This window comes from Nicotiana tabacum, chromosome 10 (genome assembly GCF_000715075.1).
Source record: "Nicotiana tabacum cultivar K326 chromosome 10, ASM71507v2, whole genome shotgun sequence".
Taxonomy (NCBI): domain Eukaryota; kingdom Viridiplantae; phylum Streptophyta; class Magnoliopsida; order Solanales; family Solanaceae; genus Nicotiana; species Nicotiana tabacum.
Window position 1 is genome coordinate 56599622 of NC_134089.1, and position 26661 is coordinate 56626282.

The following is a 26661-nucleotide window of genomic DNA, read 5'->3' on the forward strand; positions in this document are numbered from 1 at the left end:
TTTTTCATTACTAAAAATAAACAGGCACAGACAATATTCACACAATAACAGAAAATACCACTAAAATCCACAAAAATCGCAAATAATGGAAAAATTATTTTGTTTTGAAATTTTTGGGAATAATTTGTATAGAGCAAAAATAACGTGCTCACTGTGCCCGGAAGTCCTGCTCCCGGAACTATTATTTATGCTATTTCGTTTTCATCTCAAGGCTATGTATTGCATATTTGTTCAATTCTTTTACTATTTCAGAATTAAATTAATTCACTTATCTAGAAAGTACTTATAAATTTGACTTTACTGATTGTAAACGCTTTATAGATAGATTAATATAGCTTATAATCAATCCCCAAATTTTCTTAATTAACTTTGAGTTAATCAAAGTGCCCTTTTCTTCATTCAATTTGGCCCATGTAACTATCCTTTCTATTACTGGCAAAACAGTAGTTTAGCGGGATTGTGTGTTCATTGTGGATAGTTTTCTCTAGCCATGACAGCCCTTTCTCTTCGTCTTCCTTTGATTCCTCTAACTAACCTCAGATTCTCTTCATACACCACAAAGCCTCTAACCGTTCTGTGTTCATTTTCCACTTCACCATCTGTAATACCTTCTGAGCCTTACACCACCACCGCTGAAGACTTATCTCCGCCGCCGCCTCAATCAACAAGTCCTTCCACCATATTTCCGGCGAGGAGCAACAAATGGGAGCCTTTCATTAAAAAGAAAGTGGTGATGCGCGTGGGATACGTGGGTTCTGATTATCGAGGTCTCCTTTTCTCTCCACGAGCTGTCCAAAAAGAAATGTTTTAAACTAATAATCACAAATTTCTTCAATTTTGTGGCAGGTTTGCAAATGCAAAGAGATGAACATGAACTATCCAGTAAGATGCTATTCTTTCTGTTTTGAATTTGTATTATGAATTAAAAGAGACAAAGGACGGATGCATTCTGGATGTATCTTATTCATCAAATGCTACCGTTAGCATTTATACAAGCTAACATATAGCATCAGGAATACGATAAAATGGGCATTGTTTAATTACAGTGGTGTTCGGGTTGTTTGCATGCACCTCGACTACTCTACTAGATATCTTCTACCTTTCACCAGCACAAGTAGTAACTAACTTTGACTAGTAAGGCTTAGGCAGATGGGAGTAAATCACTTACGAGTAGTTGCTTATTTTGCCACTTCTGAGATTTGTACCTTGGTCTCCCATGGTCCATTCTTGCTTTATTGACTGCTAGGCAATACCCTTTGGTGCAATAAAATGGGCATAAATCAGCTAACAAGTAACAACCTGGATATTCTTCCTAATATAATGGAATATATTTTCTCCTACTAGGATTTCAGTTCCTAAAAGACCACCAAAAATCCTTCTCTTAAACTGATGTTTGTAACATAGTTTACATGGGGTCAAATTGTTATTATGAGCAGATAGAACATGTCTCTAAACTTGAGAAAGCCCACCTCCGTCGAAGGTTATTTGTTGCTTGGTCTTGATTTTTGAACTAAGCAACTTAAATATGGTGTCATTTGTGAGGTCTCCTGAAAATGATACCTTATTTATATATGCTTGCTTGGGTTCTTGGACAAATTGATTATTGAGTTATTATCGACTGTAGTTATACAGGGTAGTAGTTTCTATTTGCTTGCACTAGATTTACCCAGCAATAGCTTGACATGCATAGGCTGCTGGTGCTACAAACACTGCTTGTAGAGTGGATGGGGTTATTATCAGATGTTCTTGGATGGTCATGAATTTGCGTTTGATCCAAACATGAAAACAAATTCAGTGGTGCTATTCCTTTTGTCTTGGTCCCCATGTAATCACAACCTCATCAACATTGAATTTCCTCCTTTCTTGTACAGAAAACCATGGCTGGTTGTGCCTTGCAAATACTTGCTGCAAGGAGATAATATTTGTATAGGTTTGTCCATATACATACTGATTATGCTGATTGTGTACATATGTCAGGTGAGCTTGTGATTCATCAGGCTTCCTACTATCTATTTGTAGTTCCATCCATATCTTTGTATTTTGGAAACCTTGTTGAAATTCATGCTAGATGAGTGGTCTGCAAAGTGGATCACACTTTATCTAATTAACAATTCTTACACGTATTGGCCATTGGTTTTGAGCTGTCAGTCGCAAAATCAATCGGATTGTATCATGCTTTGCAGTTAAGTTCAAAAACTTCCTTAGTGTCCTATTTGTACGCTTTTGCTACAATTCTGACCTTGTGTTTGACATCTTCATTCTTTGTCTTCAACACCCATTCTCCTGCCCTCTTTTTGATTTTCCGCCATTGTTAGCTCGAGTTCTTTTAATGGCTGACATCTTCTTATCCTTTGCTTACTTTGATGCTCTCTGACCTTCTGTAAGCCAAAAAAAATTAAAAAAATTAAAAAATTCTACGTGTCATCTTCCATTACTTCATGATCTGCCATCCAAGCAGATTACTCTTTGGTCAGACTTAAGATTAAGCTTCACTTGACTCCTTAGGCTATTCGAGATCATGCTGCTTCTCTACCATAGGTTTGCTATTTCTCATCAATATTGGTAGGCATATGATGCTTTGCTTCGCCTCTGCCCCACTGCAAAAACTCTTCCCATTAAAAGTATCCGTGCCAACTATTATCTTCGATGTACTTGGGCTGTACAGTTTTTATGAGCTTTTGTAGAAATTGCTAGCCAAGAATTCACACTTCTCTGTTGTTATTTGATTTTTTTCCTTTAATTTTTCCATTCTAAGTTTTTTTTTAGATGTCTTGTTATTGTTGTTGTTGTTGACAAGGATGTATTCTGGCCATATTCTGCAATTGATGATTCTCAGTTGTGCTTTGATATATTGTTCAGCATCGAGGCTTTCAGTGGCCAAATTATAACACCTCTAGCACTCAGCACATTCCCTTGCTTCGTTCTCATCCTTTGTGATTGGTTTGGAAAGATCTCCTTCGATCTCTTTCCCTTATTTTAATATTACCATTTGTCTACTCCTAGCAGGGGGAAGTATCTCTTCTGTTCGGGATCCGATTATCAGAGACTTGTTTATTGAACTAGGAGTTAAGCAAGGGTCAAGATATTGATAAAGAATCTGGTCGAAGTCAGTCTTGTGTTCAATTTTCACTTGCTACTACATTTCAAATCATTCCTTGAACTTAGAATTATAAATAGCTTACTAAGAAATGCTTAAACTTCTTAGAGGTGGTATTCTTACTAAGTAGTAAGGAGGATTTTGGAGAAAGAACTACTTGTGATCAGCACCAGCCAAATATGAACCTGTGGTGTGCACCTACCACACTTCCTGTGCTGTATTACATGCTAGGATGTGAAGTGTTCTTATTCCTTAGCATCAAAGGCACTTTTTCCTAGATTATGAGATTTCACTTTTTCATTCCTGAATCTTTTTCTTCCTTGGTGTTATTCTGCCTACTTTGTAAAGTCTTGAAGGGCTTGCTCCTCTAGATATGGTCGGATGAGAAACCAATAACAGCTTTTGAGGTGCTTGAGAGGATTGGAGAGGTGGATTATAAGCTTGAATTGCCACCCAGCTTTGACTTCCTCCGCAAAGCCTCAAACTCTGTTTAGAGTGCGAACTTGGAGTACCTGATGTTACTTGCTTAGTTGCTTTAGGTCCTGGCAGAATCTTCGTGCTTTTTTCATAGTCTCGTTTGTGCTTGGAGGTATCTTTGCAATAATTGTCTCCAAGAATGAGCATTCTGTTGCCTATATTAATAGCTTCTGGCCTTCAAATTCTTTAGTTTCAACCCATTTACCCCTTTTGTTTGTGCTTCTGTTGTTCAAGTTGGCAGTTATGGTATAACTTTTGAAACTATATCCACTATTCTTTTGATTTTAGGAAATTTTCTATGAAACCCTTCAATGGTCATAATGACCATTAATCGGAGAATGCAGCACTGGGTGAAGCTTTATATGCCATGAGAGAGAATGTAAGCTTATAAAAACATAGTTGCTGCGATACTGATACAGAATATACATGTTTAAGGATTTTCAAAGAAGTTTATATTGGTCTGGGTTATTTCACTCGTTTCTTTAAGGTCTTGGTGGATACTCATATTTTTTCAGATAAATATTTGATGCTCAGATTGTTTTTCGTACCGTATCATAGCCAAACTTGGTAAGCTCATCTCAAAACAACGTTCTGTTATCTCGATCTATTTTATTGGAATCTGCTCTCTCTCTCTCTCTCTCAACTTTAGTCTATCGAGTTGCTCTGGATTTTTCTCTCTCAACTCAGTCTATCGAGTCAGTAACTCAACAGTAGGAGAACTCTTTAGCATCTTGAGTCAACTCTTGCCTTGCACCAAAACCACTCTTCAACCTGTTAAGCTTGCAATTTATGCTGAATGCTATTCTTCAGCCTGTTGAGTCACTTCATTCTTTTAAAAAATTAAGCCTACAAAAGGGAAAAACAAATAAGAAATAAGGAAGTTTCATCCACCCGTAAACCCTAGAATCGAATTGTACGTTCCGGTTGATGTTAAGGACTTTTTTTTTGGTGATAATGGTATAAAGTGAGGGTATTGGGGAATATAAATGTCCTACATCAGTTGTTAAAAGGTATTATTCAATGGTCCTCGGTTATTCTACTTGTTGCAATTAGGGTCTAGATTGGAGGTTTAGGGTCCTGTACTTGTACCAAATGCTATAAATTAAAACGGAGGAGCAAAGTTTAGTTTCACAATAGACAGAGAACGATGAATTTTGAATGAGTATATCCATCAAAATCTAGCCTCTATACGGGCTGAACAAATAATTAGAAACAATCAGCCTACTGCTTTCTGAAATAGACGTAAAATGATTACAAAAACTAGGATTCAGTTCCTAAAAGACCGAGCCTGACCGCCAGAAAAAATATGATACCTTTTCAGAAGTTAATTTTTCTGCATTGCTCATTTACTACCAACTTCTTCATGTGGAGAGTAGAAAAAGAAATGGCATGGCAATGCTATGTTTTTTTTTCTTCATATATTTTTTTTTGGCGTTTATGATTTGCTTGACTTATGATAAGCATTGGCGAAAACCCACCATTTCTTGATTTTTGATGGTATTGTTAATTGAGTTTTATTTAAAACAACGCATGGTAGTCAACTATAACTGGAAAATGGCCTATACCAATGTGCGACTCTTTAGTAATTTATGTGATTAACGTATTCACTGAAAGTAATTTTCATCTGGATCACTAGCTTGTTTCTTACTTGAGAGATTAGCATTTTGGGTGTTCAAGGTAAATGTATTATCAAGTGAAGTGAAACATGAATGGAATACTGTATAATTATACTTGTGAATTGGCTCCTCTGATTCATGAATATGCTAGGTTGGAAGGAGAATTTTGCCTGAACTTCATTCAGTGTTATATTTATGATAACTTAATTGAACCTTCCCTGTGCAAATCCTCTATTCTTTTACCGACTGTGTAAATTTTGACTTGAATACATATTCCATCAGCCTAACCATCACGTGTGAGGTTTTGGAGTTTTGCTAAATCATTATAGTTCTGTAATGCAGCCATTGAAGGTGAACTGGAAAAAGCTATCTTCAAAGCTGGAGGTATTCGAGACAGTAATTTTGGAAACTTATATAAAATTGGTTGGGCGAGAAGTAGTCGAACAGATAAAGGAGTAAGCTAGAGATTTATTATAACTTACACTTCGCATTCTTTTTTGTTTTCCCCTAAAATATTGTCTTCTCCTGCGATAATGTTGATTCTATTGCAAAACACATTAGGTTCATTCATTGTCGACCATGATATCTCTTAAAATGGAGATCCCGGAAGATGCATGGCAGGATGACCCAAACGGGATTTCTCTTGCTAATTGTGTGAACTCATACCTCCCAGAGAACATCAGAGTTTTCAGTATCCTACCCTCAAAAAAGTGAGATTCTTCTCTTATTTCTGAATTTTGCCTGTTTTCTCTCATTGGCCTGTGACTTTCACTTTTGTTCATGTCTTAACTGATAAGCATTAAAAGTCAGCACATTGAGGACTGAATTTCCATTATCATTAACTGTTGGAGGAAAAGCATGTTAAAGTGCATGTAAAAAAACAGCATGTAAATGTGCAGATTTCAAGCTTTGAGGTGAAAATAAAGACGTACTTCCTTCCCCGCTTCTTGAGCAATAGCAACCAAGTTTTTTGGGCTAACCCGAAAAGCTAAGCAAGCATAACTCATAGAGTAAGAATGATAACATTCAAGATAGCGGAAGCAGTAGTTGACCATGACTTCTAGAGTTTGTAATGGATTCAAATCAATCTAAAGAACGAGTTGATTAAAACAAATAAAGATATGTGTTGCATGAAACTAACACAATAATCAGTATAGAAACTGAAAAAGTTGCTAATATTCAGACAACAAATTAGCCCTGGAAACCCAACATGAATCCTAATTCAACTCCACAATCCCACTTATAGAAATGAAACACTTTGTAATTAGGATAGAAAAGCCAATCATGTTTATCAAGGACAGAGAAATGTTAACAAGGAATCAGTTTACCTGGAAAATCAAGAGTTGTTCAAAGAACAAAGGAGAAGAATTTTCGTCTCTCAAAGTAATGTCAATGATCATAAAAAGCTGCTAAAAACGTGTCTAGGCTTCTAATTTATAGTTCCCCAGGTAACTGTATTAAAAGACAAACTTGCCCTTAAATAAAAATCTCGGCAGACTTGTGAGATCACGGCCTCAAATGACCGGTGAGTGAAAATGACTTCGAGGCTACAGCTTCAAGCTTGAGGCCACGGCCTCAACTCTTGAAACTCCAATCTTGTAGCTTCAGACTTGTGAGCCACGATTTCAAGTTTGAAGCAATGGCTTCATATCCTCTTCCGATGATGTCACAAGCACATGAAAGCATTTATAAGGTAATTCCCTTCCTCTTATCTCCTTTTCAAGAAAAAGTTACTTCTTGATCTTCATCTGTTACCCAACTAACTTCTCTTGGGGTTCCTTGGCATGCGATCTGTCATGGGTGGCTTTCCAACCATGTCCCATGACCCCTTAGACGCGCCCCATGGCGTCCTGGCAAGCCTCCCAACGCTTAGCTCCATGGACGGCCCCGTGTCTTGGCCGCGCCAAGTGACAAGCGCACCTGTGCCTATGTCGCCCCATCGACAGCCCTTTCCAGTGCCCGGCTACAGGCAGATGCCAATAGCGCCGCACGCGCAGACTCTGATGCTAAAGACAAGGTTGCTACCAGCAGACCTGCTTTTACCTTGTAGGAATCTAAGTCCTTTTTATTGTAAATAGAGTAGTTTTACTTCCTGTATTTCCATTATGTCTCTTTAGCTTAGTTATGTCAAGTCATGTAACTTTGGTTTATTATTTTTAAGCATTATTAGGGGGATCAAGTAATCAAACTTTCAACCAATCAAACAATTCTCTGTATGGTGTCCCTCCTTCTCGACACCGTGTTGCTTTTCTGTAATAACTTTCATTAATGCAATCAAGTTTTCTTTCATTCTTATTCTCATTTCTATTCTCTCAATTGCTCTTGATATTGGTTTTCCCGTACGGAACTGACAGTCTCGTCTAGCGCACGGACATCGGTTGCTTAGCGTGACATCGCCCTTCCAAGAAATCTCAGGAAGGCACCGCGTAACAGTTGGTATCAGAGCCTAGGCTCGACATCGTACGAGGGAAGTCATTACCACCATTTCTGACCATAGTGAATCATGGGACCGCATTGCGGCCCTTGAAGAGACGGTAAACGTATTACAACCCATCGTGAATATGGTGCCTGATCTAAGAACCAACCCAGTGGAAAGATTGGACGACCTGGACTGCAGGATGCGGCAGACCGAAGGTGATAGTGCAAACATCAGTTGTGACTCTGAAGGAGACCGACAAACGGCAGCCACAAATGTCGTCGAAATTTTCAGCAATTTCGAGGGCCTCCAACAGAAGCAGATCGAGGACTTAGCCTATAGGGCACAGGAGGCAGACATGGTTACTGCCATGCAACAAGCCATAGACAACTTGACGGGTCAGCTCAATGTTGTCAACGCTGCATTACAAGGCCTACTTCGAGGAGGTGGAAACCAGATCAGGGGTGCTGTGAACCTCGCCCCTGTGCCACAAAAGCTGAAGATTCTTGAGTCAAAACCCTATTATGGGGCTCGGAATGCCAAGGAAATGGAGAACTTCATCTTCGACATCGAACAATACTTCGATGCCGTGGGGGAGATAGAAGAAGATAAAAAGGTAGCAACTACTGCCATGTATCTTCAAGGTGATGCTAAACTCTAGTGGCGGGTAAAATTCGAAGCCATCAGAGCAGATGAAGATACTTTTGAGACATGGGGAGGCCTGAAGGCAGCCATACGCCTACCATTCTTCCCCGAAAACGTTGAGTACACTGCGCAGAGAAAGCTCCGGGAGCTCCGCCAGACCAAGTCAGTCCAAGATTACGTGCTGGAATTCTCCGCACTCATGCTGAACATACGGGATATGGGGGACAAAGACAAACTCTTCACCTTCCCGGAAGGTTTGAAACCTTGTGCCAGTATGGAGTTGCAAAGACAAAGGGTAGACACTTTACCCAACGCGATCCAAGCAGCGGAATGCCTTGGGGACTACCAAGTGGAAGCTCGAAAGGATAGTGTCACGCCCCAAATCTAGTGAGGTGAGACCGGTACCCGGTGCCTCACTTGGCAGAGCGTACCAACCTGAGACTGAGGGACTCTAAACATATAATGTGACTTGGCCATAGGGCCACTTTGCAGGACAATTTGTGAAACAAAATATAAAACTGAATAGAAACTAGCTCCAACTGAACATCAATATAAAGTTGGGCTGGCAAGGCCGTCATAACTAGACAAACCAAAAAAATATACATAACAGGCCAACATACTGCACTGCCTGACAGGATATGTTTACAAGCCTCTACTGATGGATGTATTATGGTCGGAACAGGGCCCTGACCTACCTATATAATCTATATATATATATATATATTATCAAACCTGTATATATAAATGGACTCCAAGGTTTAGACCTGGTAACTCCGGGGAAGTGGAGCTTACCAATCAAGCTGATGTTTGGCTCTATCTACTACGAAGGTCTATCCAGCTATCTATCAGGACTTACAGGCATGAAATGCAGTATCCCTAGAAAAAGGGACGTCAGTACGAAATAATGTACCCAGTATGTAAGGCAACAGAATAATTGAAAGGTGAGACTGAACTGATAACTAAAATAACTGTCCGACTCTATAGGGCTCGGTACGTATAACTGTTCTGCCGTAGTAGCCTCGCTCATAGGCGCTCAGCCATACTAGGCTCGGGGTATAACTTACCATCTGATCAGAGGTTGCCCAATTGGGGCCTGCCCGACGATTATAGCTCGATGATGGTGAAAATACTATAATATTGTACGTATATATAGAACCTTTGCTCTCTTGACCGGAAGAAGACCATACTTAATTGAATATAAAGTCACGATAACGAAGAATATTGTAATTTATGAGACTAGGATAATGTACATAAGTTCAGGAATACAAACTTCTCTTTATGTCTCGTTATTAAACACATGTTACGGGATCATGCGAAAATGAAGGAAGAGTTTAACCTGTACATACCTGTAGCAATTTGCCCAATAACCACGCTGAACTCAACTAGTCGCACCTTAATCCACAACCACAATAATGATGTTATCATTAAGCTACTAAAAGTATAACGAACGACAAGCTCATTCTATATTAAAACAACCAGCATCTCCCCCGATTTTGTTACATTTCCCACGTCCTATATTGCAGTAATAACCAAACAACAATCAGTAGCTATATGGAACACAACCAACACAATAACACGTCGAGCTTCAAGCTTTATTCATGTCTAATAACACTATATGTTGAGCCATTTCCCTCTTATTTATATTCAAGAAAATGATAATAACTACACAATATACAACTCAGGTTATTCCATAAATTTTCCAGCCATAAAATGCTGCAAGAACACCTCCCAAATAGTCCAACAATCAACAACATTACTAACAAGCCTTTCAATCGATATTTCACAAGATGATATTAACTTACTTTATGTACTTTCAAAGATGATCTCATTTCTGAGCTTATATCAATTGACTTACGACGTATTCTCACGTACGAAAACATGTGGTATAACAGATAGGCCTCAAACACCTGTCCGAGGATGATACAATGGGGGCCAACCTAACAATGGTGGCCCTAATAGACGTGGGGGAGATTGGAGTGCAACCAAATCTAAGACTCCTTCCTCAGGCAGCAATAGTGTTGCGTCTCACTACAACGATTGGGGGAGGAAGCCCCCTTTAGGATGTCGTCATTGCGTGGGGCCACATTGGAACAATGAATGCCCACAGGCACAAGTGAACGCCCGTCAAATTTTTGATGATGGAAACGGATGACGACACAGATGATGCTGACCAAACAGAACCAATAGGTGCCTTCAACGCAGTTGTTTGTTCTATTTTTGAGGCCTTAGCGGGAACCAATGCCGGCATACGTTAGAAAAAGGACCTATGCCCAACCACCAAGAAAGGAAAAAATAAGGCGGATGAGGGGCCTCTTCTTAACCAAGAGAAGACCCTAATGTTCGTCGAAATGAAAGTTAATGGCAAGCCCATTAGGGAGATGATAGACATTGGCGCTACTCACAACTACTTAGCATCAACTCAGGTAGAGCGCCTTGGTCTAGTTGTGGGAAAGGGCAAAGGTCGTGTCAAGGCTATCAACTTACCCCCTCAGCCAATCGGTGGAATAGGCAAAGGAGTGCCAGTGAGCTTGGTCCTTGTAAAGGAAAGTTCAACTTGCGTGTGGTGATCATAGATAAATTCGAGTTGATAGTTAGATTGGAATTCATCAGGCAAACCAACACCATTCTTGTACCTTATGCAGATATGCTACTGATGATGGGATCCAACGCAGCCAAGCCCCTGCATTATCCCATGCACAACCAAAAAGATGGCGGCGAAGAATATCTCGGCCTTGCAGTTGAAGAAGGGAGTCAAAAGACATGAACCTACGGTCCTGGCTACCCTCTGTATTGAAGATATTGAACGCTCTTCGGGTCCCATTCCTGCACCCGTGAAGGAGCTGCTAAAGGAGTTTGAAGACGTCATGCTACAAGACATGCCAAAGCGACTCCCGCCTAGGCGCACTGTGGACCATGAGATTGAGTTGGTGCCGGGTGCGAAGCCACCCGCCCGGGCGTCTTGCAGAATGTCACAACCCGAACTCGTCGAGATTCGGAGACAGTTGACGAAAATGCTGTACACGGGGATCACTGTGCCCTCCAAGTCCCCTTATGAGTCCATTTTGTTGTTCCAAAAGAAACAGGATGGCACCCTACGACTCTCTGTGGGTTATCGAGCCCTAAATAAAATCACCGTGAAGAACAAGTACCCTATTCCGCTAATGGCAGACTTGTTCGATAGACTGGGTGGCAAGTTCGGATTGCTGAGGGAGACAGACACAAGACAACCTGTGTGGCAAGATATGGATTGTACGACTGTTATTCATTTTATGACCCGGCCAAAGCTGAATGGCCGAAAGGCCAGGTGGCAGGAACTCCTAGCGGAATTTCACTTCTAACCTGGAGTACCAAAATGGGAAGACCAACCAAGTTGCTGATGCGCTAAGTCGGAGGGCTAACATAGCATCGGTGTGCTTACTCGCTACCCTATGGGAGGAGCGAAGTGGCCACCACTATAAATGATCAGATACGGGATCTACTCACCCAGGATCCTGCTGCACACTCGCCAGTTCTACATGGAAGATAGTTCCTGAAGGTGAAAGGGAACCGACTTTATGTTCCTGGAGGAGGAGATCTGCGAAGGACTCTTCTGATGGAATGCCATGATACTTTGTGGGCCAGCCACCGAGCTGAAGAACGCACCATGGTGTTGTTGCGCCGTGCTTAAAATGGATCATGATGTTGCTCAGTATGTGAAGACTTGCCTAGTATGCCAGAAAGACAAGTCGGACCGCTTGACACAAGCAGGTCTTTTGGAGCCATTGCCTGTTCCAAAAAGACCTTGGGAAAGCGTGTCACTGTATTTCATCACCGGATTGCCCAAGGTCGGAGATCTTACAACTATCTTGATTGTGGTGGATCGGTTTTCTAAATAAGCTACACTTATAGCAACCCCAAAATATATATTAGCAGAAGATACAACTCTAACTCTTCTTCTCTCATGTTGTCAAATATTGGGGCCTGCCGAAAGACATCGTTAGTTACACGACTCTAGCTTCACTAGCAACTTTTGTACTCAGCTCTTTAAGTGCCTCAGGTCCAAGTTGAGCCACAGTTCAAGTTTCCGTCCGCAATCTGATGGCCAGACGGAATGGTTCAATGGCATGCTGGAGGAATACCTCCTTTGTTACCGGATCGCAGACGAATTGGGTGAAGCTTCTGGATTGTGCTCAACTATGTTTCAATTTACAAAAGAGCTCTAACAAACAAAAGCGCTTTGAAATTGTTTTCGGACAGCAATCGCTACTCCCACACTCTGTTAGTGCCCCAAACATGTCGAAATCTTCTCGAGTTGCTAGCTTCTCGAGGAATGGAATCGAAATTTAGAGATAGTGCAGAGCTATCTTGTCAAAGCCCAAACGCCTAGCGCCACAGACGACCCCGTGGTCTTGGTCGTGCCAAGTGACAAGCACGACTGTGCCTATGTCGCCCCATCGATAGCCCTCGCCAGCGGCCAGCCGCAGGCAGATGCCAACAGCGCCGCATGCGCAGACTCTGATGCTAAAGACAAGGTTGCCGCCAACGGACATGCTTCTACCTTGTAGGAATCTAAGTCCTTTTTATTGTAAATATAGAGTAGTTTTACTCTAAGTTGCTCGGACTCTTCACTTTGGGTGTTGCACCTGTGTCGTCACGACGTGAGTGTGGGTGTGGGATCCGTACCAGATCTGGTCAACCGATTTTGGGTACTTTGACCAAAATCAACGGAGAAATGCGGGACAGATACAATGATTTTTTAATTCAAATCATTGTATATAGAAATTTCTATGTCAGTCTATTTCCTTTTATATCCTTCTCGGATTCTCCTCTTGATCAATATTTTCTCCTTCTCGAAATACGTTATAAGTTTCCTACATAATATTTTATAATTAAGACATTTTTATAACTCTGCTTTTAAATATTTGAATTACTTTAGCCGAATCCCAGCACCCGTATCCGTACCCCGAATCTTAAAATTTGGATCATGAAGGATCCGACCTCTAGATCCGCACCCGTATCGAACACCCGCACCCGAGTCCATTCAACTTAGGTTTTACTTCCTATATTTCCATTATGTCTTTCTAGCTTAGTTATGTCAAGTCCTGTAACTTTGGTTTATTTTTTTAAGCATTATTAGGGGATCAAGTAATCAAACTTTCAAGCAAGCAAACAATCCTCAGTATTGGTATCTCTCCCCTCGACACCGTGTTGCCTTTCTGTAATAGCTTTAATTAATGCAATCAAGCTTTCTTTCATTCTCATTCTCTTTTCTGTTCTCTTAATTGCTCTTGACATTGGTTTTCCCATACGACACTGACAGTCTCATCTAGCGTGCGGAGGGACCCCAGTTTGCGGATAGTGACCACATGGACATTGGTTGCTTAGCTTTACGTCGCCCTTCCAAGAAATCTCAGGAATGCCCGCGTAACAGATCTCATTACAGGTCGTCAGGGTGATTCCTCAACAGGTGTTCCATGTGGTTATGTTCTATCCTTGGTGCTATCAAAGATATGCTTTCTAATATGCTCCATTGGTTGGAAGGCTACGACATAGCATCAAAAGCATCCAAGTGCAGAATGTTCAGTGCCTTACCTTATGTTGCCCTTTTTTAGCAGTTGTTCAGGGCCTTATGTTTTGATTAGTGCAGAAGTTAATTTTGATATATGGGTAAATCTGGGCCCATAATGCTAGTAAGGGAAAGATTGCTCTTATATGTATTTCTTTTTGAGTCAGAGTTCAGTTATTAGTATATGGGGCAGAGCTTCATTCTTTACATTGTTGCATGATCTTGGTTGACTTGAGCCATTTGCCAAAGTCTGTCTGCTGTCCTTGATATTGTCTTTGTTCAGTTTGAAATTGATATAGCAGTTATGATTTTTCTGTTTCCTTCATACTCACTTCATTTATAACCGAGCTTCAGGAGGTTTGATGCCAGAAGGGAGTGTAATGCACGCAAGTATTCTTATCTACTTCCTGCTGAAATCATCGGGATAAAGAATGGCTCAACTTCTTCTGAAATTGATTACCATTTATCCAATTTTAATGACATATTGAACTCTTTCGAGGTAATTTTAAGTCTATCAGTTTTCTTCTCTTCTTCTAATGGTTATGCTTCATGTTCTTTAAATTCTTATTTGTTTTCATATGCCTTCTTTGATAAGTGGTTTTGTTTCATGCTTATATGGAATACCTTACAGGATTTCAGTTTGCTTCAGTCTGTACCTGCAAGACTTCTTAAGTCAAATACTGATTTCATTTTTCTGATATTTGATCGTTTTTTATTGGGACAAAAATAATTATTCTGCCGCTTCACTTAGTTCGTGAACTGGGTTGCAGGGAGAGCATCCTTTCCACAACTACACAATACGATCCAAGTACAGGAAACATTCTCCTGCCAGAAAATTGTTACAATATGATTGTCTCTTAAAAAAAGGGAGACCCTCGACTGAGGAAGAAATATCTTGGTGTGAGGAAAGCGATGGAGAAGAAAACTGTAAAGAGAAGGGGGTTGTGACAACTGTTGAGGATGAAAATCAAAATCCAGTATGCAACTTGTCTACTAGAAATCAGGCAGGCAACTATAATGAGAAACTCAGTCATTCAAAGGAACTATATTCTGCGTTACCAATCCTAGCAAGATGGCTCCATGAAACTGATGCAAGAGATAAGCTTAGCTCTGCCCATTTCCGAAGGATTTTTCACTGTCATTGTGGAAAGTTGGAGAAGTTGCTGAGCATGAATTACGTTGAAGTTTCTATCTGTGGAGAATCATTCATGTTACATCAAGTAATTCTCTTGATTTATCATTTTGCTCTGTTCATTCTTTCTAATGTTTTAAAATGGAACATACGTTTGCCATTGCACAAGAGTGCTACTTGGTAAGCAATGAGGTCTGTGCACCTTACCAAGATCCTCATTTGCCTTGACGAACTCATGTCAATCGGGTTGGACATGGGTGTGAATCCATCTCTCAGATCCTGCAAAATACACCAGATTTTTTATTTGATACGCCAAGGATTTGTTTGAACTTGGATGTACGCATGTTGGATACATAACTATATGGGATACTCGTATTTGAGTCCACGCATGTGCCGAGGAGATGGCCAGTGACAACTTTATGATTGATGGTTATTTAAGCAGATTGAACTGTTGTTTTTCTTTTTACAGTTTCATTACATGCAGCTCTTCCTTGTCTTTACTCTTGTTACATTTGCTTTGTTCTGATCTGTGTTTTTCTTGATAAGATATGCTGTGTATGTCTAAGCCTAAATTATTGCTCCTACTCAGATACGCAAAATGGTGGGGACTGCAGTTGCAATAAAACGCAATCTTCTACCACCTGATGTTTTGAGAATGTCATTATGCAAATTTTCAAGGATTGTCTTACCCCTAGCCCCATCGGAAGTTTTGGTTTTGAAGGGGAACAATTTTGCTTTGAGAAACCAACCTGGCAACATAACAAGACCTGAAATGCTGACATTACTGGAATCCGAAGATATTATCAAGGCAGTAGATGAGTTCTATTACTCCACAATGTTAACTCAGCTGTCTAAATTTTTGGACCCCGCAAAATATCCTTGGAGTGACTGGGTAGAGATACTGGATGCAAACACAAGGATTCCAGAATCCCAATTGGAAGAAGTAAGGATTTCTTGGAAATTATGGAAGGAACAGTATGAAAGCAGAACTAAGGCTCCATCAGTATTGACCTAAGGTACATTACCGCGACTGTCATGCATTAACTTGGTTAAGTTCATCCTGTTAAAATTTAAAATTGTGAATGTCACTGAATTCTGCAGTTTGGTGTTTTATTGAGTCCTTTCCCTATCCTGGCTTGCTGGAGGTTGGGCCAGTTCAGGCCTGTGCAAAAACATTAAACATATATCTGCTAGAAGACCTAGATCAGGTCTCCGTTTTGTGTGTTTTGCACCATCTTGTATCACAATGAGAACTTCCTGCACAACTTCTTCAATTGCAGTTTTTGATGGAATTAATTGTATTCTTCTGTTGGTTCGTGCTTCTCATGTCCAAAGTCCATTTAGGAAGCTTCGTCTGATGGTTAAATAGCTGGGACCTGAGATGTGTCAACCAGCATCCTAGATGAAACCTCGGTTGTAAGATGGAAATTCTCAAGTTGGAGGCCACTCTAAGGAAATCCGGTCTGGTTGTTCCAGGACAACAGATATTTCTTCTAAGGAGAATGATCCACCTTTTGGGCATGTAGTAGAAGAAACATGTCAAGCTGTCAACACACATTCAAGATTCCAGCCTATTAGTTTTCTGTCTGTTGACACTATATAAGCAGTTAATCACCAATTGAAATACAGGTGATGCAAAGGGGAGCAACATGTGCATTAATCTTTTCTTCAGTTAATCAATATTGTATGTTAGGATTAAATCTGACCACCAGACAACTATTTCTCTGGTGGTATTAACTGTCAGCTTCTCTCATTTATGCATATGCATTCGTTTCATGTAGGCTGAATCCCAGGCGGCCTCTTCTCGATCTACTACTGCTTTTTTCAATTCTTTTTTGCATAAAAATGCTATTATCATCTGCCCTTTAAATCAGTTCTATTATCATCCGCCTTGTTAAGCCTGGAACAGTGAGCTCTCCATATCGCAATTTGTGTATCATGATAGGCAACCACATTTAGAAGTGTAATAAGAATTTCGTCTAGATGGTAGTAGAAGAGGAGTACTCTAGCAGATAATGTTATTGCCATTGAATGGAGTGCGGTTAAAGGTTGCTCAAGTTCTTTATCAATTTATGTGTATAATTAATGAGTTTATTTATAATTTATGGAGTTTGATGTTGTACCATATGCAATTATTATTATTATTATTATTATTATTATTATTATTATTATTATTATTATTATTATTATTATTATTATTATTATTATTATTATTATTATTATTTCTGTAAACTGTGAGTCTGTAACTTGCCATTTATGTGCACTTTTCATCAAGCGTTAATACCGAATGTGCTGCTGAAGTAACTTTTTTGCGAAGATCTTTTAGCACCTACTGTATCTATACCAATTACAAACCATTTACGAAATGATTGATCATTGAGTTAAGAGAGTGGATAAGTCAAAGACGGGCAACCGGGAAGAAAAGGCTAAAAGTAGTGGTAACAAGCTCTAGAATTATTTCTCAAGATTTTATCATATAAATATTCTGCTTATTGCTTGCTAGTGTATTGAAAAGCAAAGCAAAATTATATTTTGTCAATTCAAGTCCTCTTGAAAATCTATTTGGAACTTAAAGGTTTGATCCCTAGAGTAAGATCAACCAATTCCTAAGTATATTTGTTTAATATGAATTCTATTTCATTATTGACTAACTCTTTCCCATATTGTTCTTTCGATAAAGACATTTCTTCTTCAAACGTTTGAAACTCATTTTCCAACAAGAATGTTAGAAAATCTAGTTCAAAGGAAGTATTGTTCTTTGACGTTTACTACGTCTTGATTTTTTCTCATTAAGTGTTTCCTTTGTTTCTCTTACACCCTGACCTCGGGGAGTGCGATCGGCACTCAACCGAGATATCCCGGTCAAGCAAGCCTACTAGATGCTATCTACCCGGCCTTATCCATGAATAAAGTAAAGATGTATTCCATTAATTAGACAATGAGAAGTTTACATGGACAACACCATTTCATTATTATTAGAACTTCATTCAAGAGTTCACAAAATATTACATTACACATTCATAGTTTAGAAGTGGAAACATGTGATGCAAATACAACACTTTTAGTTTGACTTTCCCAAAACCAAGATATAATCCACACTATATCTACGGAGCCTCTAATGGATACAAAAGAAAAGTATGATGGTGTCGGCAAAAAAACTCCGGCTATACCTCAAAGCATTATACATAAGGAACAAAATATACATGACCCCGAGATAAAATGGGGCTCACCAAGTCAGCTGAGAAGAGAGTCTACTGCTACCACTGATCGATGTCGTTTGCTGTAGAACCACCTATATCCATTAAAGATGCAGCACCCCCGGCTTAGTACATATGGAATAGTACTAGTATGTGGGACTAAACACCCTTTCAATAGAACGAGTAACAGTACAGTGAGAAAGAAACATGGAATCAAGGAGAGCCTCAAATAATATTAACGTGTCAAGTTAAGAGAAAGGTAAATTTAAGGTAAATTTCAATATTTTTAAGTTGAGAGATCTTTAGTACCGATATACCACCGTGTTATTAGCACGGAGTTCGATCACGGCCCGATCGGCTAAGCCATCTCACCCAAAGACATCCAATCACAACAACACCATGTGCACGGCATGGCGTCCTATCTCAGCCCGATCGGCTAAGCCGTCTCATCACAGTGACGTGTGGGTCGACATCACATCACATTCTACTAGCAACCATCTCATCCCAACGATCCTCCAAAGAGATGGGTGGGTTTTCCCAAGGCACATCTCGTATCACTTGCAGAAATCCAAAACGACTGGGTCTACCGGGCCCAGTATGAAGGGATAAGGGTAAGCACTTAAATACTCCTCCACATGGGTGGTGATATCGTCTTCAGACCCGGGGACTACCACGTCCTTACCTCCCCATTTACAGTCCTCTCGGACAGGATAATGGGAAGGGTATCTTCGGTGACTTCGGGAGTAACCATTTCGGAAGCAGTCGTCTCGAGAATAACCACTTCAAGAACGGCTGCTTCGGTAGGTGGAAAGATTAAGAGGCAGCCGGTTAAGGAACTAATTTGGAAGTTTTAGCCATTACTATCTGAGAAAATTTGAGAGTTCAAAGAACAAGTATGAAGGATGAAGAAAAGAGTATGAAAATTTGAAGGAAAGATGAAGATCTAGGAAGAAACCTAAGAACAACTATGAAGATTTAAAGACCAAAGATGAAGGTATAAAGATTTGAAAAACTTAACAATCGCTAATAGATTTGAAGGTGGAAGTTTTAATTGGAAAGCAGGAAAAAAAAAACAAAGGGCCAAAGCTTTTTTAAGAGGAAATTCGCGGCATTTCACATTCGGAGGCAACTAGTTGTTGAACGACACGTGTCCAACGTTAGAATGATGTGACTGATGAGACGTTTCGTCTTATCCCCCATCTCGGTTGCAATGTGCGAAGGAAGGAACTGAGGTTCGTCTATCATTTTCCATCGTTTCGACAAACCTAATCTCGAGGAAACAAGGGGACTATCTGTATACGGGTAAAACCGGGGTTAATGAGCACACCGATTTTCTAGTGGGTCAAACGAAGTGAGGATAACTATATGGAATCGGAATCGAAGCAGGGAACTTTCTCGTACTAAGGCCGGAACGGAGTGCTTGCCATCGGACCCAACAAGACAACAACCCCCGAATCCGGTACGAGCTCCAAGACCTTGGAAAGCCCTACACGAGCAAGTCCGTATGATGGTTTTAGGTTGGTGTACATGTTTGGTTTGGAGCCCCGAGGGCTCAGGTGAGTTTTGGATAGGCCGCAGAGTGAAATCTAACTTAGGAAAACTGCTAGTATTTTTCAGACCTGCAAGCTTCGCAATTGCGAAGCATGACTCGCAATTGCGATAAACCCATCGCATTTGTGAAGATTGGCTGGGAACATTCGCAATTGCGACCTTAGCAGGTATCGCATTTACGAACAACAGTTCGTATTTGCGAAGAAGGCAGAGTTGGGCATACTTCGCAATTGCGAGTTCACATTTGCGATATCTGCGACTTGCAAATTCATAACTTAGCCGAAAATCTTTCATTTTTCAAACACTTTCAAAACATAAACTCTCATGGGAAATTTTCCAAAGGTAAATCTTCTTCCAAATCAATTGTAAGTCAATTCTAACTCGTTTTCTTTAATCTTTAACATCTTTTCACATGATTTCAACTCAAAATCAAGGGTTTTCATGGGGGAAATTGGGTGTTTTGGGTAGAACCTAGATTTTTCAAATTTTGGGGATTTGGACCTCGATTTGAGGTCCGATTTCAAAACAAATTATATATTTGGGTTCGTGGGGGAATGGGTAATCGGGTTTTGGTTCGAACCTCGGGTTTTGACCATGTAGGCCCGGGGTCAATTTTTGACTTTTTGGGAAAAACTTTAGAAAACCTATTTTCATGCATTGGAATTGATTCATTTAGCAATTATTGATATAGTTAAGTAACTTGTGGCTATATACGAGCAAATTGGTGGTGGAATCAAGAGGTAAAGCGGTAGTTGAGGCTTGAATTGTGTTCGTGGAATCGAGGTAAGTGTTTGGTCTACCCTTAGCTTGAGGGATTAGAAGTTGTGTCCTATTTGCTATGTGTTATTTGTTGAGTACGACGTATAGGCATGGTGAGGAGTATATATACGTTGGTGTCTAGCACGCCCGTGAGTCTTAAATTGAAATTGTTGTGTTCTTAATAAGTACTACAAATGCCTAAGTTGTTGACTCTCTGTGTTGGGCAAGAGTTATGATTAATCTCGTGGAAATTGCTTATGGTTGAGTATTGGCTCTAGATGAGGTTTCTTTTGTGAAGTTAAATGTTCGAACAAGTTTGGTTATAGCTAATTCCCTTGTCGGGACGTATTTACTTCTTAGTGTCAACTCCCTTGTCGGGATATTGTTGTTCCCTTATTATTCCCTTGTCGGGACTCTTTGTGATTGGTGTTGAATTGTATATTGGGATCGGGTTGCACGCCACAATAATAGTATATTTGGATCGGGTTGCACGCCGCAAAAGTATTACATTTGGATCAGATTACACGCCGCAACAATATTATATTTGGATCGAGTTGCACGCCGCAAACAGTGTTTTTTTAATGATTTGGATCGGGTTGCGCACCGCAACAATAAGGGATAAAAGTGGTTATTGATTTGTCACGGTTTTCTTATTCTTTCTGCTGCGAATTTCAAATTGTTCTTTATGCTTTCCTCCTAAGTTACTATGGGTAAATGATATTCCCCCGCAGCATGTTCCCCCCATCTTTAACTGTATATTTTTGCTTTTATTTTCCGTTGTATATAATATAACTGCATAGGTTTATTTGGTAGTCTGGTCCTAGCCTCGTCATTACTTTGACGGGGTTAGGCTAGGCACTTACCAGCACATGAGGTCGGTTGTGCTGATACTACACTCTGCATTGTGTGTAGATCCCGGAGTAGCAGCTTTCGGACTGTAGCTTTGGGAGGCTGCCTTCAGTCCAGTCGGAGATTCTGAGGTAGCCCTACAGGCGTCCGCAGGCCTTGGCGTCTTCTCCTATCCTCTTAGTTTGTTTCTTTTACATATTTCAGAGACAGTGTTGTAATAAATCTTTCAGACTTTTATTTATAGTATTCCTAGACAGTCTGTGAAATTGTGATACCAGTCTTGGGTAGTTATTGTATGGATTGGTATTTGCATCTTTCTTAAATTATTACATTTCAGTCTTTCGCTTATTAGATTTCCGATATTTATCAATTGTTGATTATTAATTGTAAAAGGACTAAAACGGGAAGAAGGTAAATAATTCAAATGGTAGGCTTGCCTAGCTTTCACTAGTAGGCGCCATCATGACTCCCGAGGGTGGGAAATCCGGGTCGTGACAAGTTGGTATTAGAGCTCTAGGTTACATGGGTCTCACAATTCACAGACAAGCTTAGTAGAGTCTGAGGGATCGGTATGGAGACGTCCGTATTTATCCCCTAGAGGCTACATAGTTAGGAAAAGTTTCACATCTATTCTTTCCTATCGTGTGGTTTGGTTTCTCAATGCTAATTGAATTTCTACTCTGTTCTTTCGCAGATGGCGAGAACACGCGCTTCCTCATCCATTGATCAGCAGCCCGAGCCCCCAGCAGCAACTCCTATGAGGGGCAGAGGGCGAGGGCGAGGCCGTGCTAGAGGCCGACGTAGGGGCAGAGCTCAGCCCAGAGCAGTAGCACCAGCGGCGGAGCCTCAGGTTGAGGTTCCAACCCAAGCAGTTCCGGTGGGCCCAGCTCAGGTCCCAGATGGGTTTATTGCTACCCATTACTCCACGATGCTCTGGTCCGTCTAGTGGGCCTTATGGAGAGTGGCACCCGGGCAGACTTGCTTCTAGTAGCACTAACCGTCTCTCAAGCTGGAGGAGGAGCCCAAACTCCTGTTACTTGCACTTCGGAGCAGATGGCTCCCTAGTTTCAGACTCCAGCAGCTCATCTAGTTAGAGAAGTTCAGCCGAGTGTGGTAGCTTAGACCAGTGATGGAGCAGCTATGTCTGCCGATGCCTTGTGGAGATTGGACAGGTTCACCAAGCTCTTCACTACCACTTTTAGCGGTGCATCTTCTAAGGATCCCCAGAATTATCTAGACAGTTGTCATGAGGTACTCAGGAACATGGGGATAGTGGAGACCAATGGGGTCGACTTTGCTACTTTCTGCTTGTCTAGATCTGCCAAGACTTGGTGGAGAGATTATTGTTTGGCTAGACCAGCCGGACCACCATTTTTGACTTGGGAGCAGTTTACTCAGCTATTTCTGGAGAAGTTTCTCCCTATCACTCAGAGAGATCTATCGGAGGCAGTTTGAGCATCTCTAGTAGGGTTCTATGACTGTCACTCAGTACGAGACCAGGTTCATCGATTTGGCCCGTCATGCTCTTATCATACTTCTCACCGAGAGAGAGAGGGTGAGGAGGTTCAATGAGGGACTCATTTAACCTATTCGACTTTAGATGGCTAAGGAGACGAGGAGTGAGATTTCTTTTCAAGAGGCGACCAATGTGTCCAGGAGAGTTGAGATGATTCTATCGCATGGGGGCGGTTAGGGGTCTAACAAGAGGCCTCGTCATTCAGGCAGATTCAGTGGTGCCTCGTCTGGAGGCAAGGATTCGTATGGTAAAGGCCATCCTCCTAGGACTTTTCAGTCAGCACTTTAGGTTTCTCACGGCACTTCAGGTGGCCGTAGTTCTCATATGCAGTATTCTGATTAGCATCCCTACAGTGCATCACCAGCTCCTATCAGTGCACAACCACTCCAGAGTTTTCGGGGTGGTCATTTAGGTTGCCAGGGTCAGTCTCAATTTCCTCAGCCGCAGCACTTAGGTGGATGCTTTGAGTGCGGTGAGTATGGTCATATCCGGAGGGCTTGTCCGAGATTAGTGGGTGTTCAGTCGCAGCAGCAGGGTTCCCGTGCTATAGTTCAGGCGCCAAGTGTTCCACCGCCCGTTCCGCCAGCTAGGGGTGGGGGGTAGAAGTGCTAGAGGTGGAGGTAGAGGTATTAGAAGTGGAGGTCAGGCAACTAGAGGTAGAGGCCAGCCAGCAGCAATCCGTCCTAGAGATGTAGTTCAGGGTGGTGGGGCCCAGCCCCGATGTTATGCCCTTCCAGCCAGGCCTGAGGCTGAGGCTTCCGATGTAGTTATCATATGCACTATTTTGGTTTGTAGTAGAGATGTTGCAGTTCTATTTGATCCACGGTCTACATAGTCCTCTTATTTTGCACTGTATCTGGTCATGCCTAGTGATTCTTTGAGTGCTTCTGAATATGTGTCTACACCGGTGGGTGATTCTATTGTGGTAGATCGAGTCCATCATTCGTGTATAATTGTGATTGGGGGTTTTGAGACTTGTGTAGATTTGTTACTTCTGGACATGGTTGATTTTGATGTCATATTGGGGATGACTGGTTATCACCTTACCACGCTATCTTGGACTGTCATGCCAAGATTGTGACCTTAGACTTACCGGGTTTACCTCGTTTAAAGTGGAAAGGGACTCCTGGTCATTCTACCCGTAATGTTATCTCATATATGAAAGTTCGGTGAATAGTCAAAAAGGGGTGTTTGGCCTATTTGTAATATGTTCATGATTTTAGTGTCGAGGTTCCTTTTATTGATTCTGTGCCTGTTGTTCGTGAGTTTCCTGAGGTATTTCCTTCAGACCTACCGGGTATGCCACCTGGCAGGGATATTGACTTCTGTATTAATTTGGCTCCGGGCACTCAGCCCATTTCTATTCTGCCGTATCATATGGCTCCGCTTAAGTTGAAAGGGTTGAAGGAGCAGTTGCAAGACTCGCTTGAAAAAGGTTTCATTAGACCTAGTGTTTCGCCTTGGGGTGCGCCAGTGTTGTTTGTTAAGAAGAAGGACAGATCGATGAGAATGTGTATAGATTACCGGTAGTTAAACAAGGTTACAATTAAGAATAAGTATCCATTGCCAAGGATTGATGATTTGTTTGATCAACTTCATGGTGCCAAGGTATTTTCGAAAATTGACTTGAGATCTGGCTACCATCAGTTGAGGATTAGGGCATCCGATGTCCCTAAGACAGCTTTCCGTACTCGGTACGGGCATTATGAGTTCTTGGTGATGTCATTCGGGTTGGCAAATGCCCCAGAAAATTTTATAGATTTGATGAACCGAGTGTTCAGGCCTTACTTGGATTCGTTCGTGGTAGTCTTCATTGATGACATTTTGATCTATTCCTGCAGCCGGGAGGAGCATGAGCTACATAAGAGTGGTCCTCCAAACTTTGAGAGATAGTCAGTTGTATGCTAAGTTTTCGAAGTGTGAGTTCTGATTGAGTTTAGTTGCATTCTTGGGTCATATTGTATCAGCAGAGGGTATCCAGGTAGATCCAAAGAAGATTGAGGCAGCCAAGAACTGGCCTAGACCAGCATCAGCTACAGACATCTGGAGTTTCTTGGGTCTGGCAGGCTACTATCATCGGTTTGTGGAGGGGTTTTCATCTATTTCAACCCCAATGACCAGGTTGACCTAGAAGAGTGCCCAGTTCAGGTGGTTGTACGAGTGTGAGGCGAGCTTTCAAAAGCTCAAGACAGCTTTGACTACGGCGCTGGTGTTGGTTTTGCCCATAGGTTTAGGGCCTTACACAGTTTATTGTGATGCATCTCGTATTGGACTTGGTACGGTGTTGATATAGGATGGCAAGGTCATTGCCTACGCTTTGCGATAGTTGAAGGTTCATGAGAAAAATTATCATGTTCATGATTTGGAGCTAGCAGCCATTGTTCACGCATTGAAGATTTGGAGGCATTATCTATATGACATGTCATGTGAGATGTTCACGGATCACAAGAGTCTACAGTACTTGTTCCAGCAGAAGGAGCTAAATTTGAGGCAGAGAAGGTGGTTGGAGCTATTTAAGGACTATTATATCACCATCTTATATCATCCGGGAAAGACCAATGTGGTGACCGGTGCTTTGAGTAAGAAGTCAGCCAGTATGGGCAGTCTTGCTTATATTCCGGTCGGTGAGAGACCGCTTGCTTTGGATGTTTAGCCTTTGGCCAATCAGTTCGTGAGGTTGGATGTTTCTGAGCCCAGCCATGTGTTAGCTTGCACAGTCGCTCGTTCTTAATTATTGGAGCGTATCTGAGATCGGCAGTATGATGATCCTCATTTGTGTGTCCTTAGGGACACGGTGCAACACGGAGGTGCCAAGCAGGTTACCTTAGGAGATGATGGAGTTTTGAGGCTGCAGGGTCGAGTTTGTGTGCCTAATGTGGATGGGATCTGGGAGTTGATTTTAGAGGAGGCCCATAGTTCCCAATACTCTATTCATCTGGGGCAACGCAAAGATGTATTAGGATTTGCAGCAACATTATTGATGGAGGAGGATGGAGAAGGACATTGTTGCATATGTGGCTTGGTGTTTGAATTGTCATAAGGTTAAGTACGAGTATTAGAGGCCTGGTAGTTTGTTCCAGAAGATTGAGATTCCTGAGTGGAAGTGGGAGTGTATCACTATGGACTTCGTTGTTGGACTCCCACGGACTTAGAGGAAGTTCGATGCAGTGTGGTTTCTTGTTGATAGGCTGACCAACTTAACATATTTCATTCCTATGGCAGTCTCCTATTCTTCCGAGAGGTTAGCTGAGATCTATATCCGGGAGATTGTTCGTCTTTATAGTGTGCCTGTGTCTATCATTTCGGACCGATGTACGCAGTTTACCTCACATTTCTGGAGAGCAGCTCAGCAAGAGTTGGACACACGGGTTGAGTTGAGCACAACGTTTCATCCTCAGACGGACGGGCAGTCCAAGCGGACCATTCAGATTTTGGAGGATATGCTCCGAGCTTGTGTCATTGACTTTGGAGGCTCGTGGAATCAGTTTTTTGCCTTTAGCAGAGTTTTCCTACACCAACAGCTACCAATCGAGAATCCAAATGGCTCCTTATGAGGCATTATATGGTAGGCGGTGTCGGTCGCCGGTTGGATGGTTCGAGCCGAGAGAAGCTCGGTTGTTAGGTACGAATCTAGTATAGGATGCCTTGGACAAGGTCAGGATTATTCAGGATATGCTTCGTACAGCTCAGTCCAGGCAAAAGAGTTATGCCGACCGCAAGGTTCGTGATTTGGCTTTCATGGTCAGTGAACGGGTATTGCTTCGGGTGTCACCTATGAAGGGCGTGATGAGATTTGGGAAGAAGGGCAAGCTTATCCCTAGGTTCATTGGCACGTTTGAGATTCTTGATCGAGTGGGAAAG

General features: G+C 41.4%; 1 protein-coding gene across 5 annotated transcripts; it reads left to right on the plus strand.

Annotated features, from left to right (window-relative positions):
- Window positions 1–406: 406 nt before the first annotated feature.
- Window positions 407–16740, plus strand: LOC107810419 (putative tRNA pseudouridine synthase). 5 transcript variants are annotated; one of them, XM_016635197.2, is made up of 8 exons: window positions 407–767; window positions 847–882; window positions 5533–5645; window positions 5752–5900; window positions 14151–14295; window positions 14567–15016; window positions 15518–15944; window positions 16273–16740. In XM_016635197.2, the coding sequence occupies exons 1-7, from the start codon at window positions 491–493 to the stop codon at window positions 15941–15943; spliced, it is 1596 nt and encodes a 531-aa protein (XP_016490683.2). In that variant the 5' UTR covers window positions 407–490; the 3' UTR covers window position 15944; window positions 16273–16740. The 5 variants fall into 5 exon arrangements, with proteins under 5 accessions (XP_016490683.2, XP_016490681.2, XP_016490682.2 ...); XM_016635195.2 differs by having other exon boundaries at window positions 408–767; window positions 16030–16740; XM_016635196.2 differs by having other exon boundaries at window positions 408–767; window positions 16264–16740.
- Window positions 16741–26661: the final 9921 nt, after the last annotated feature.